The sequence below is a fragment of the Diplotaxodon limnothrissa genome, linkage group LG12 (genome assembly GCF_057381915.1).
Source record: "Diplotaxodon limnothrissa isolate DT_005_m linkage group LG12, D_limnothrissa_male_GT1.1, whole genome shotgun sequence".
Lineage (NCBI taxonomy): Eukaryota > Metazoa > Chordata > Actinopteri > Cichliformes > Cichlidae > Diplotaxodon > Diplotaxodon limnothrissa.
Genome location: NC_140607.1, coordinates 38,324,175 through 38,338,540, shown reverse-complemented (window position 1 = coordinate 38,338,540; position 14,366 = coordinate 38,324,175). Strand labels below are relative to the sequence as shown.

At 46.8% G+C, this 14,366-nt stretch overlaps 1 protein-coding gene across 2 annotated transcripts in view; it reads left to right on the top strand.

Annotated features, from left to right (window-relative positions):
• Positions 1–2,927: 2,927 nt before the first annotated feature.
• Positions 2,928–14,366, top strand: part of dapk1 (death-associated protein kinase 1) — a 66,200-nt gene continuing 54,761 nt past the window's right edge. Inside the window, exons 1-2 of one of the 2 annotated variants that reach the window (XM_085367586.1) lie at positions 2,928–3,021; positions 3,619–3,804. In XM_085367586.1, coding sequence (XP_085223712.1) covers positions 3,743–3,804 — 62 coding nt within the window. In that variant the 5' untranslated portion in view covers positions 2,928–3,021; positions 3,619–3,742. Of the gene's footprint in view, positions 3,022–3,445; positions 3,805–14,366 lie in introns of those variants that run through there. The other variant, XM_085367587.1, reaches the window with a different exon arrangement.

Here is a 14,366-nt window from a genome sequence, read left to right as displayed (position 1 = left end):
TCAGTTATCATTGAATAATGTTTACTTGCCACTGTGGTGAAACAACCTCAGAAGCAAATTATAACTCAGACATGCGCGTGCATGTGGCGCTCAGCTCCCTGGACAAACACCACAACACCCTCTGAGTGCTTCCTGCTCCACAGCAGTGTCTTCATGTCCTTGGAGGTTCATGTTGGTGCAGTGGTCCTGGATACAAGCCTCCTTATTGGCTCAGGTGTTTCTATGTGCAGTTTGCCAGGTCTGCCTGTGCCAGTCCTAATGTTGCTGAGTGTTGGTCTGATGCTCTTACACTGAAGATAACAAACTCATTCACGTGCAGTAATGTGATGATAAACTGCAGTCTTACTTTTGTCTTGATTTTAAACAACAATTTTCAGATATTTGCTTCAGTTTTTATTGCTAACATTGAACTTTAATCTGTGTACTTGGTTTTATTTCTTATTGGGTGTAGTTTACCATTGTGGCCACCAGATGGCGCACACTACGTGTTTAAAGTGAGTGAAAATGAAGCAGTTTTTGCTCCTCACTTAAATACTTGGACAGAGAGACTTGTTCCAGTGTTTAAACACTCAGTTTAAACACTTGGTGTATTTTCTATCTTCTATGATCAATTAAATCTGAGTTTCACAAATCATTGAATTTTGTTTTTTTTTTACGCTTGTGTCCTAACTTGCATGAAACCTCTGACAAAGCTTCGGGTTAAGTTCCTGCTGCAGTTTGTTTCCAGCATCATATTTTAAAATGACACACAAACTTTCAGAAGAATGAAAGAACACCGGGATCAGCTCTGCAGCCTCTCCTGCTCTTACTATAAATGACCAGAATATGAAATGACATCACTGTTATTCTGGTGTTAATAGGAGCTGATGGAAATGTCAGAGGTGGAAAAGCTGCTGGTTAAACAAAAGAAAAGCCAAAAGATAAACGAAGTCAGCAGACTTTGTTTCCTCTGAGGGCGGTAATCTGTTTAATACTGGCTGATAATCCAATCCAACCATTCGGTGCACCGACGACATCATCTTCTTCAAAACTCTTCATCTGTCCCTCTGGCTGCAAACTGTGACAACAGGAGTCGTTTAATTTTCCTCTTTTCAGCCCAAACGTTCCTCTGCTGCTTTAATCATCTCCCAGTTTATTTGGTTGAGATGTTTGACTAAAAATAAATAAATAATATTTTTAAATATTAGCTTTTTAAATCTATATATGAAGATCAGCTGCTGAGAAAAGACCTGCAGCTGTGATCAGCTGTAAACATCTGCTTTGGTTGAACATGTAAACTATGGGTCAGGCATGAAGACGCCCAGAGAGGGAAAGGTCAACAGAGACTTTAATGTATGAAGTTTGTTCCCTTGTTAATCATCCAGACTGTAAACTGCCTTTTTACCCTGTGTGCAGGAGCAATTAGTGAGTTATTCATTTATTCTTATACATCACATCTTTAAGAGAAGTTTTTTACTGAAAAACACCAAAATCAGGTTCATGCTACAGTGTTTAGAACTTTCTTCACAGACTGACAGATAAATATCATCTTTTTAATCTCATATTGTATTTTACTTTAGATACTGGTCATGTTTATTCTTCTCTCTCTTAAATAAACATAAATACATTGTTGGTTTCAAATGCAGCTGCAGTTAAACCAACAGTTCTTTCTCAGTCTGCATTCACAAACCCCAGAAGCTATTTAGAAAGCACAAGGAGCAGTATGTGCAGTGTATCGTCTGTCCAGATGTCTGACACCACATAGAAAATCATTCAAATTTAATAAAACATTGAAGTCATCAGACAGTGTTAGAAACATTCAAACCTTGTAAGATTTGAGTTTCTCTGTCAGCAGTCACGTCTCTGTTAACGTCCTCAGCTGCACCCAGAGGACACTTTGATCCACTCACCAGAGACTTTATCAATCCTCAGTCTTTAGTCTTCCAGCAGAAAACTGTTTTCTATGTCTCGTGTGATGATGATTCATCAGAACGCAGTGAAAAGGAGCTCATCAGCATCAGGCCACGGCTTGACTGGAGGTACGGACCTCTTTTAAAATCTTTCGATGGTGCTGGAAACAAACTTGTGCCGTCCATGCTCCCTGAGTGCTGATGTTTTGGTTTCCACTCTATAAAAATATTATTTCACCATAATAACAACAAATATCATGATGTTGAGCCAGCTGACACATGTGTCATGTGCTTTTTAGAGAAATGTAGTTCTGCCTGATACAGTTTGCATGCTTTAACTACTGATTCCTTTTCAGTGCTGCATTACAGAGACATGCAGGTATAACTATTCGCTCTTTAATTGTAAAAAGACTTGAGGTGAGGAAAAACAATAAAATAAGTAAACATTTTATTTTTGTAGATGTCTAATAACAGCTTTGTAATCCTCAATTGTTATTAAATATTTATTTTATCTCTGATAAATAAATAACTGCTGACAGATGTTAATTCATTGCAATAATGACAAAAAGTCTGGATTTTGCTACTTTTACTCTAAAAATGAAAAAAAAAAAACAGGGAATAAAATAAACAGATTAACATAAAAAGTCTGAATTACATAAAAACGTATTTTTGCACAAATTCTCAGCTTCTGTGATTCAAAGTGAAGGTTTGCTGCCCTCCTGCGACTGAAGGAGCTCACACACCCACGCTGCCTTCACGACACGTAGAAACTCGGATATCTCAGCTTCGTTTTACTAACAATTCGGATGACAAACACCCGCCGATTATAGTGACGTTTAGTAAAATCACTGTTTAGATTTATCCTTTGATCTGTTGACCTCATCGTTGTTCGTTTAACCGTAACACGTGAAATACACACAGCGTGTCCTCCGGTCGCTCCAAGTCTCTGATCTCCTATTTAACCCCAGCCCGTGAACGCAGCACCAGGACCAGCCTGCCTCACATTGTTAACGTTGATTTCTCCCGTTCAAAGCAGCATTTTGTCTTCCGTGAGCCGAACCTGGATCACAGCCTCCCACTAACCGCATGAAAACTCGGCTTCGACAGGCAGCGGGACCCCCACCGGCACACGGTAAGACCTCCACGGAGTAATCTGGAAACCCCCCGTTTCCCGGTGAGAAATCTTTCCAGCTAAGGTTCATGTCTCAGACTCCGGAGGAATAAAACGTTACCGGGGCGAGCCGTGCTGTTACTGCGGGGGGAGCTGAGGGGGCTGGTGGTTAAAGTAGTTGTTTTTTGGGGGGCACTTTGGCACGCACGGTTAAACCGGGTCAGACACCTGTGCGGCTCGTTATTCTGACTTTGCTCAGCAGTCATTTTCCTCCCCGGGCTGAAAGCAGCCGCAGGAGGAGGTTAGCGTGTTTCCCATGGCTACACCAAGCGTCCACACGGGGGTTATTTGCATTCCTCTCCGGCCTATGGCGACACACACACGCATGCGTTATTATTATTATCTTAAAACTGGCAGCCAGATAACTGCGCCGGGAGTCCGGGGGCAGAGCGGCCAGGGCAGCTCCGGGGGTCGTGACGTCGCCGGGGCTGCAGGTTCACCGCTCCGTCACTTTGGGCCCCTTCTGTTGACTGCACGCCCACCTTCCCCCGCAGCCGCACGGTTTCATAATCTAATGCTCTCGTTTCTTCTGCCCTCCTGTTGATCTCCGTGTGGAAGCCCGAGCATGAGGAGGATCGGTGGCCGTTACCCTGCCCAGACCGGAGGCTGCTGGTAGGGATGGTGTGGCTGTGAAGAGCCGGTGTGACGCGCCTGTGGTCGGGGGAAGAAGTGCCTGGACAACATGACTGTTTTCAACCCGGAAAATGTGGAGGAATTTTATGACATCGGGGACGAGCTGGGGAGGTGAGTCCACACCGAGCTTATTTCTAATGCGCATCAACTTCCCGTTTCTGTGCCCGGGGCGGGGGTGCTGGGAAAATACCTGTTTCTCATTAAGATAATAAATGTTTCAAAGTTTATTTAGCCCACATGTGCAGAGCTGTGGTCCACGCGTGTCTGAACCCCCCCACTGTGAGTGAGTGAGTGTGATAAGCTGTGATTAATGCAGTCTTTAATGCAGTGTCGTCAGTGATGAAGAGTTGCTGTGTCTTCCTGGGCTTTATTGCAGGAGGCTGATGTAGATCTTTGCAGGGAGAAGGTGTCCATCCTGGCTGTCACTCCGTGTGTGATTGGTCAGAGGTGGATGCTGATGATCAGGGTGAAGAAGCTGACTGTGTATGAAGCACTGTGACAGAGCTGGACCTGAGTTTGGTTTGCAGGGCGGCTCGAATGTGGCAGATGATTCCAAACATAACGTGTTTGTTGACTGGAGCAAACTGCTGACCTGGCTTTACCTTCCTCATCGAAAATCTCTCGTGCCGTCATCTTTGCTCGAGCTGAGCTGACAAAACCAGTCAGGGAGTGAGTTTGTTTGGGCTGTTGGAGAAGAACGAGGACGTGCAGCAGCACAGTTGATCTGGATGTTCTTAAGCCTTCATTTTAACCAAATCCAGGTTTTGGTTAATCGAACAGCTTCACAAATGTTGTTTTTTAATCATAAGTTAGTTTAAGTGAAAGCAGATTTTCCTGTTTTCACTGTGACTTTATTGCTGATTCGGTAAAAAATGTCATTACGTAATAATAAAGGCAGAAATGATGCGTTCCAGCTCCCAGATGTGAGAGTCACAGCTGTGGAAGTGGGTCTCTGAGTTTGTGGTTATGAAACGTTGGTAGTAACCAGCCAGCTGTTTTCTGCTCCTCGGCCTTTGTGGCGTTGCTGATTGTGTGTCGTGTTCACCTTCCTGCTCTGAGGAAAGCCTGCGCGGCTGCAGCTGCTGTAGCAACAGAGACGATCGGGGAGCTGTGTGTGATGGGATTGAGTTTCTGGCTGAGGTAAAGTAGACGGCTACGCCAGCGTGATAGTCTCTATTGGCTGTTGCTCCAACGCCGGGATCCGCTCTCTGTTGAGGAAGGATGGGGAGAACAGGGAGCTGATATCACGTCATCCGCCATCATTATTAAATCATCCTAAATATTCCAACATCTGCAGTGTTGGGATAGAAAATATTTGCTCGTGTCGTCAGTCCTGTCATTTATGCATGCTGTTTGTTGGAGAGCGCTCCAGCAGCAAGGACTCAGAAATGAGTGTGTCTGTGGGAAACTTATTTTGCATGGGCACAAAGAGGCATGCACCATGTGTGCAGCTGGAACTAGACTTGTTCTTGTTTCTGCTGCGTCTCTTATGCGTGAGGCTTGTGTTACTTCTCTCATCAGTCACTCAGAATCTGACGTATCTGAGTCCGGTGACGTCCTGCAGCGTCCTCAGGCGTCTGCTTGCCGCCGCGTCACGTTTTAATGAGCAGATCTTTCCCATAGATGCTGCACACAGGTGGTCTTATGTAAGACTCGGGCGCACTGATCACTCCCAAACTGGGCCTGACACCTCTGCATTAGCAGCCCACGTGTGTTGAAACGAGGCAAACGGAGACATTTCTGTGCAGCTAAGCGTGCTCGCTGTCTGAATTGGAGCACTTGTACTGTACAAACAGACGAGCTGCACAGAAGAAATCAGAGGTTCTGGATGAAAATGCAGAAACTCCAGTGACTGTGCAGTCGTTATATATTTGTGTTAGTATTGGATGAACTTTAGCATAAACCAGAGTCTGTTAATGATGAAAGCTGCTGAGTCTTTCACTGTAAAGCCCAACATGCCTGCAGACTGAGGGCTTTTGATCCGACTGTACTCCAGGCCTGCCGCTGGCTGCACTTGGATTAAGGCCCATTCAGTTTGGCAAAATGGGAAAATGGGAATTCGCCCAAGCGGTGAGTCTATCCTGTCACTGACACCGACACTGCCTGCTTATGCATGGAGGACCTGATGCCCGGTGAAGCCGAGCATCATGCATGAGCATCTACGCGCAGCGAGCACGCAGGAACAAAGCCAAAGCATACATGTTAGCAGCGCGATCTTATATAATGCTGTCTATGAATGTTGCATTATTGCTGAAGCTCTGCTCAGAATCGCTGCTTCATCTTGATTTGTATCACCTCTGTGATCGGTGGGCCATTGCTCGCCCAGTTTTTGGAGCCTTCCAGAACAAAACCTGGAAAACTGGAAATATTAGACGCGCCTAATAAAGTGTCAGTCAGAGAAACGATTGTGAAACTGCAGGTCAGCTGTTGAAGATCCGGGCAAAGCAACAAGTTGTTGCTTCCAGAGCTGCGCTTTAAAAAGTGTGATGTGTTTGCACAAGTGCATCAAACTCATCCCTTTGAGTTTTCCCCAAAAACAAAAGTGCAGCATGGAGTTTAGTTTAAAGGCCTCCTGACAGATGTTGACCACATCTGTGCTCAGCTGGTCTCTGTAACTGCTTCACAGAAAAGTCTCACTTCACGCCTCAGATTGTTGAAGACGTCGTAGTTTGCCAGCATCTCAAAGGGTCTGTTGTTTGACGCCTCCTCAGTGTGATGCTCAAGTGTCGGGTGAAGCACCGCTGCAGTGCTTTAATGGTGGTGTGTGTGTGTGTGTGTGTGGATGTTAGACTGCACAGACACAAGCATTCAGGCTCAGAGCTTCTGTCGCTGCAGGGCTTTTTTTACCCCATCAAACCTTTTAGTTCCTCCAGTTAGATCAGCAGAAATAGAAAAAGCTGTAATTGCTTCCATTATCAGTGCCTCTGCAGTGCATTATGGGTCGTGCGTGACAGCCGGCGTGTGTGTTTTCTTAATTAAATGATTAAGCAACGGTGTTTGTGTGGTGCTCCTCTGCAGAGGCCTCAGTTAGCAGGTGCTTTATGACACATAATACAATCAGCTGTCCATGCAGGGAGTTCCTCGCCTCGTCGATGGACTTCAGCTGCACCTCCTTGGGCTGGTCCTCAGTGAGCCCAGTGCAGCAGGACTTGAACCAGTTATCCACCTGCTGCAGGTGCTTGTTAGAAATCTCCAAACTAGAAGGCTCCGACTGCAGGGTGAGACCCGCTGGAGAGGCAGCTGAATGAAATGCAGCTCTGACCTACGCAGGGAGAAAGCTGGAGATGATGCATGACTCCAGACGGGACGTCAGACAGATGGGAAATCACCGTCAGTGCTGGCCGGCTGATATCTTGATATCTGATCTCTGAGTGGATGCCAGTACTGCTCTAGAATAACAGTAAACCTCTGTAGGTCTGAGCAGAGCATGCGGTCATGCTGCATGCAGCAGGCCTGCGTGAAGAAACGGGCGCAGCTTGCACTCCGGTCATGTGAGTCCAGTTCTGCTTTCCTTATTTTTTGGATTCATTTATTTCTTTTGCAGTGGGAGATTCAGGGCTGTCACGTGTTCAGAGATACGCTGACTCAGCCTTTCTTTCCTGATTGAGAGAGAAAAATGACACGAGCCCACTCCCACTGTGGGATCCATTTGCTGTGTGCTTCTCATCGGGTCCACGTGGCAGTTTTACACTTTGCATATTTTTGCAGGGCTCTGCTGACCGCTGTGTGGCTCTCTACCAGTTAGCCCTCCTATTGTGTGTGTGTGTGTGTGTGTGTGTGTGTGTGTGTGTGTGTGTGTGTGTGTGTGTGTGTGTGTGTGTGTGGAGGAGGAGGAGGAGGGGAGGCTGTAGCTCTAAAAAGATTCTGCAATGCAAATGAAGGTAGAAGCTTTAAGCTGAGGCTGCGTTTGGGCTTCATCAGGAAAAACTCCCCAAAGACGAATCGCTGTGAACACAAAACAGGATTATTTGAAGAATCCACCCAGGATCCTGTGTCCCGGAGTCCCTGAACAAATATTTTCTTCATTTATTGTTTATGGGGGACACCGACAGTAAATCTGCTCCAGACAGTCAGCAGCAGGAATCAGCCCCAACCAGCTACTGACCTACATTTACCCCCCACCACCACCCTTGGTTATTCTGTTGGGTGGAGGGGCAGTCTGGGAAGCAGGAGTGGCCTTGATGAAGCCTGTCACTCAGCCACCCTCCCCCCCCGTCCTCCCCCTGGATCCCAGGGAGCGGCAGTGCGGTCCTATCAGGACTACTGTGCTGCAGCACTACATTAGCTCCAGTGTGGTCGTTGCATACGACTGTCCAACACAATAGGTTTATAAAAACCTTAAAGTGGAGGACTTTTGAAAATGAGCACAGGGCCGCTCGTCTGCTGACGCCTGCTCTGCATTAAATCCATCAGTGACTGTGGGTGTGAACAAAGACGAGAGCACCGCCCGTCAAAGCTCCATCGCAGCCAGCCGCTGCATGAAGGCAGAGAGAGGCAGCACTGATGCTGTTGTACCGTCTGCACTTTGTGTTTTTATTGCTGTGCGATCTCATCATTTGCATTTTGGAAGCCTCGCCGGAAGCTGCGTGTCTGTGTCGTCTCTCTGAACTGTGGTCGCTGCCTGGATGCATCTTGCTGTCACATCTATGTATCTGACCGCCACACCAAAGTCAGAGGACTCAGCATCCTCCACGTCGTTGATTCTGCCGTCATAAAGATGCACGCGCTCAGTGAAGCCAGATGGAAAAGTTTTTCGACCCGCACTGAGCTGCTCTGTTTGCAGTTTGTCCAAACTGCAAACAGACGAGCTATCAGGATAACAACACGACGAACGTGTTCTCTTAGTCCTCGCTGAATATTCAGAGGCTCTGTGTAAGAAGTGATTTGCAGCCGATCTCATGCTGACAGAGTTCAGCCTCAGTCTGAGTGAGAAATCCTTTCAGCGTTTCTTCGTTGCCCACATTTAGCATCATCTGTCCAACTGCACGTTTCTCTGATCGTGATATTAGTACGTGTCACAGAGCACTGAGAGAGGCTGCTGTGGGATACAGCCATTAATCCTCCCAGATTTCAGGGTTTTTTCTGATCAGGCGTCTTTTATTATTGACGTATCCCTGGATCATTAAATGAGTAAATAAAATATAGAAATATTAATAGAATTAATGCAATTTTAAAATTTGTTGTTATATTAGTTTATTGTGTAATAAAACAAATCTTTAGAGTGATTTAAAAGGACTCTTTTAAAACCATTTCAGGACCGTGTGCGCTGCTTTTATCCCCGTGCTCGGTGCTCGGCGTCGGGCAGGTTGGACGAGCTGTTAGTCGATCTGTTGAGGAAGCTTTACGCTGCAGCAGAGGCCGAGCAGTCAGCCCCCTCTGATCCTGCAATGTGAGGAGGTAAAATAACCACGTTTCAGTCCATATGTTCCAGCTTATCAGAAGATTGGTGGTAACTGGAAACCAAGCCTCAATAACCAGGTCAAAGGGCCAAACTGGGAGTCATGTAGATGCTGGTCATAAATCCTGATCAGAGGAAAACATCCCGACTCTTGTTTGTGTATCTGCTGCTTCGCTGTATGTATTTACATTCAGTCATTGAGTGCACGCACACCCTGAGCTTCAGCCTGCCAACATTAGCAGGAGTAATAAGTAGTACGTGAGTCAGAGGAGCATCTAATGTTCCTGCGGCCTCGAGATTATCATTAAAGACAGACGAGGTGGGAAAAACGTAAACAAGACGAGTCGGCTGTGAGAAGAGTTGATCAGGACTCTGAGGCTGACTTTAGTCTGTTATTGCTGCACTTAGACTCACATTGAAATCGGACTCACTTGGATTAGCCTCAATTATTTTCAATTAATCTCTGCAGTCAGGGCGGGATGATTGGATTCCTGCCTGCTGTGGTAGCAGGTGAATGGCAGGGAGCGGCGCTGTGCGTGAAGCTGAGTGTGTGTTGGAGCGCACGTGGGACGAGCTACAACCCTTTGCGGTCAATTAGGAGAGACGTGCAGGCGGTGGAGCGTGGAAACCGAGGGGTGGTAAACGGTGGAGGAAGACAACTTCTCCCGTTTCTGTCTCTCGTCTTCTGCAACGTTCCAAGCTTAAACTCTCACTCAGGTTTTCCTCCTGCTGTGAACGAATGTGACGACTGCACTTAGACGAACGCCACGCAGCCTTCTTCTCTCGGCACATAAACGACTCCAAACTAATGAAAACGTGCACTTGGAAGCTTTTGTTTCACGTTCACTTGAACTGATATCACTGCGTAACTCCTCGTCTCGTTCCTTGGAATATCTGTCTTCTTTTCACACATGCTCGCCCACTCGTGACAGTGAGGGCCAATCAAAGGCTGCGATGAAAGCAGCACCAGACCACGGAGGTCTGCAGATGCTGCTTTCAGTATCTGGTCAGTGTGCAGAGAGCAGACAAACCCGAGTGGGTACGCTGAAGACAAACAATCACACCAACGTTGGGTTGATGCAAAGAAACATTCACGGACGCTGAACCTGTGAGCCGAGAAAGATGCTCATTTGGACTCAACTACACGTCCAACTCGTCTCTGCGTCCTGTGTGGGCTTACATGAAGGATCGTTTGAAACACTACGAGTAAAATCTCATTAATCCTTGAGCGGATTAAGTTTCACTGTTGGAAAAATATTCTGAGGGCTTAAAGTATAACTATTGTAAACAGTGTTTTAGGTAAAGCCTCGTTTGGGCTGCGGTCACTGCAGATGCGGCGCTGATGTGATGTCACATGACTACATGTCAAACCTCAGTGTTGATCAGAGAACATGCAGCCTCGCTCTCTCTGTCAGTTATTTGGTCCGAGTTGCATTCTTGTTCCTCACGTTAACAGGAATTCTTCTGACCTTCACAGATCCTCCTGACAGACGTTTTCAGCTGCGTGTTTTTAGTTGGACTCGTGAGATAAGGAGGGAAACGAGCTGGAGCTTTCAAAATGAACTTTTAATTAATGCTGACAAAGTCAGAGGTGAGGTCACATCAGCTCAGAGCGTCTCTGCTCAACCTACAAAACCAGTCTGCGCCTGCTGATTTCCCCTGAGTCACAGCGGAGTTAACCGGCTCGAAACTTGCTGAATGTCAGTTTCATCAGACATGCGGGGCCCTGTTTGAAAAAGCAGGCAGAGAGAAGGCCCTCCCCCTGCTGCCGTCTCCTCGGTGGACTGTGCAGGAGTCCAGCACTTCCCTTAATTTACATACAGTGCTAAATAAAGTTTGTCGTGTTTTTCTTTAACAAATGCAGCGCGTTAGTACCCACAGCAGACAGGTAACTCATCGCCTCTGTAAACACGTCTCTAACACGCTGAATAAATGAGCATTTTTGATTCTTAGTACCAGAAGCTTTCGCTCATACTCAGCCTATAAACGCACCAGCAGCCCCACAGACTCGTCGTGATTGTCAGACCATCAGACGTGACGATCGATCGAGTCGGGCGGACGGGTCTGTTCCAGCGACTCGTCAGTGTTTACAGCCTGCAGATGAAGTCACGTGTCGATTGTACAATATGGGCTTAAACGTTCATATTTCTGTAAACATTAAACATGTTTGATTAGTTATGAATTCAATTTATTTACACAGCACCAAATCACAACGGCCTCAAGGTGCTTTATATTGTAAGGTCGACCCTACAATAATAAGTACAGAGAAAAACATGAGCAGCACTTTGGCGACAGTGGGAAGGAAAAACTCCCTTTTTAACAGGAAGAACCAGGCTTAGGGAGGGGCGGGGCCATCTGCTGTGATTGGCTGGGGTGAGAGAAGGAAGACAGGATACGGACATGCTGTGGAAGAGAGACAGAGGTTAATAACACGACTGATGCTGGTGACCAGTTTGAGATGTGTGCGCCTGTTTGACCATCAACGTCGGTGCTTTGGGGGAAAGAAACCTTCATGTCTTCATGACTGATTCATGATGATTTATTGTTTTGAGAACTTCACAGTTCATCAGCTCTCTCCACTGTTTCACCTGGTTTTTTTCATTGTTTTTCTACTTATCTCTGGGTGTTTGTACACATCAGTGTGGCTGCGAGGATTCTTCCAGGATGATTATCTCTGCTTGCTGGCATTCAGTCGTCCTCTCAGAGTTACAGCTGGATCAGAGCAGGAGTCTGTTATTGTGTCTCTGCAGCGTCTGAAATCTTTGAAGGTCCTGGAGGCTGTTGGTCGTAACAAGTGTGAAGATGGCAAAGGAAACCTTTCACCTCTCCTCTTTACCTTTAAGCACAATGTCTCCATTGTTTGTGCCGTGGAAAGCTTGGGCCTGGGGGAGGTGACTGACATTCCTGCCACACTTGAATGTCCTTTCACTCTGGCTGCAGACGAGGGCAAACACTGCCTGCCTCTCATTTAGCTTTCTGTCAGTTATCTCTCCATCAGAGGAGACATTATTAGTTCCCTGAACCTGCAGTTGTGTCTGAATGAGACTCCTCCCCCTGAGTCACACCTGGCTGCCAGGCTGGGAAACAGCTGAGTGGAGGAAACAGGCTGTTGAGCAGAAAGTTAGCAGTCGTAATGTGAACGCTCACAGGGATTTGAGTCTGCTTCTGGTCTCGAACCACCGATCTTTTATCTGTTAGGCAAAAGTGCTCACCACCAGGCCAATGTAGTCACTTTAAAAACCCTCACTGATCTTCTCTGTGTGTGTGTTCATATCTTTGTGAAGTACAAAATTTGAAGTTTAAAGGCCTTTAAGAGGCTCAGAATGTGATTTTTGATGGTACGGGGCCAGGGAAAGCCTTATGTCAATGAGATGTCCTCACTGAGTTTGAAAACGCGTTTGTGTGTGTGCTGATGGAGCGGTGGCGTGGCCCGTACACACACACATACAGGTGTGCGACACCTGCTACACAATACCGTTTTGTGCTCTCCTGCAAATATTTAAGTCCCTGAGTGTGTTGTGACATATAAATGATGAAGTATTGCAATCAGCTGCGTCTCTGCTGCAGCCACGAGCGGGTGCACTTTCAGAATAAGAGCTTTCATACTGACTGCAGACAAATAACATCTTATTTTAGAAATGCTAAAGTGGGTCATGTTACATCCAGGTGTGTTGCTCAGGTGAAGTCTGTTTGTTGGAAACACGATGTCAAACATCAGGCCGATCGTTTCATCGCTGTTACAGCTGAACAGCTTCTGGATGCGTCGCTGAGACTCAGCGGGCACCTTTGCATAACAGACTAACCACGCGGGGAGATAACCACGGTAAGGTTGGGTCATGTCCACAGTATCAGCGCTCCTTCTTACAGTCTTATTATAAGATCGTTGAAACTGGTTTTTAATGTCTGTCGAGCCTTTAAAGCCGAGGGGAGCGATGCTGCAGTGACGCTCTCAGGGCGTTAATGACGTTTAATAACTTTCACCGGTGTCAGAAACACTGCTGATAAAATGCTTATCTGAACACAAACACTCGCACACGCGCTGTTTACACCCACCCAGGATTATACCGCACTCTTCCTTCCTCCAACCAGCGCCGGTTCCTCAGTCTCTCGGCCCTGTTGCCGTGGTTACCCTTCCGCCGTACACAATGGCGCGGCGGTTGCGTAATGTTTTTTCTGCCGGTGCAGTTTGTGGCCCACACTACCGCAGAGTGGGCCGGGAGCACTCCACGCCGGCCTCCCACACTTGGCTCCGTGCTAATGAAAAGCCTGGCCTCACCGGGAGTTTTCACGCGGACACCTCGGAGCCTGCGGCCGCTGCAGACGCTTTGTCCTCTGACTCCTCTGAGCTGCAGAGGTGCTGCAGTTACAGTCTGATCTCTTGTGTTTCTGCTGAGACTCACTGCCCGTGGAAACAGAACCGGAGTGAAAAAGAGCGACTGGCCTCTGATTGTTTTACCCTCGTGTCTATAAGGAGGATAACCTGCGGCTCCTGCATCGTGTTGGTGTGATGAATGTGCCACGACACACCCGTGACCTTTGCAAGCAGAGCCAATCAGATACATTGAGGAGTGTATGTTTCATTGTATGTGGAAATGTGTAGTCTTCCACTCACAGGCCTGATTCCCTCGTACTAACAGCAGTTTTAAAAACCACGCAGCATCAGATCTCAGATGATCAGCGCTGAAGCTGCACAGCCACAGAAATAACGTGAAGCTGCGAACTCGCCAACAAAAGTGTAAAACTGTGCTGATCATTCAGAGATGTAGCATCTGCATCAAGGCTGGCTTATTAAATTAAGTACAAACTATAACGATGCCACTTACACACTGTTTATGCAAAACTTTTATATCTGTTTGTTGCTGCTCTCTGGACGCCTGCTTTAATTTAAAGATGAGTTCAGTATAAAGGAGAAGCAGCAGCCGTGTGTCGCTGAGAAAAACCCTTTGACGGTTGTGACTGTCAGTAAGGTTTCAGCTGGTCTTACTGTAAAATCAGCTGACGACGAGAGCGGCACTCCAGGTTCAGATTGGGAGGGGCAGTAACTGATTATCATCTGTCAGCAGTCTGTGGTTTCACTTCACTGTTTCTGCGCGTTGTCGTCTCTACTTATTATTTCCTTCAGCGTGTTTGCAGCCAACGAGCGTCGGATGCAGAGGAAGTGTGGAGAGCTGAGCAGGAACAGGCTGATGTTGTGAATGTGGACGCAGGCTGGCCTGCAGAGCGCTGGGACTGTATCCATCCCCCGTGAGCCAAAGACAATTTAATTAAGTAGAGA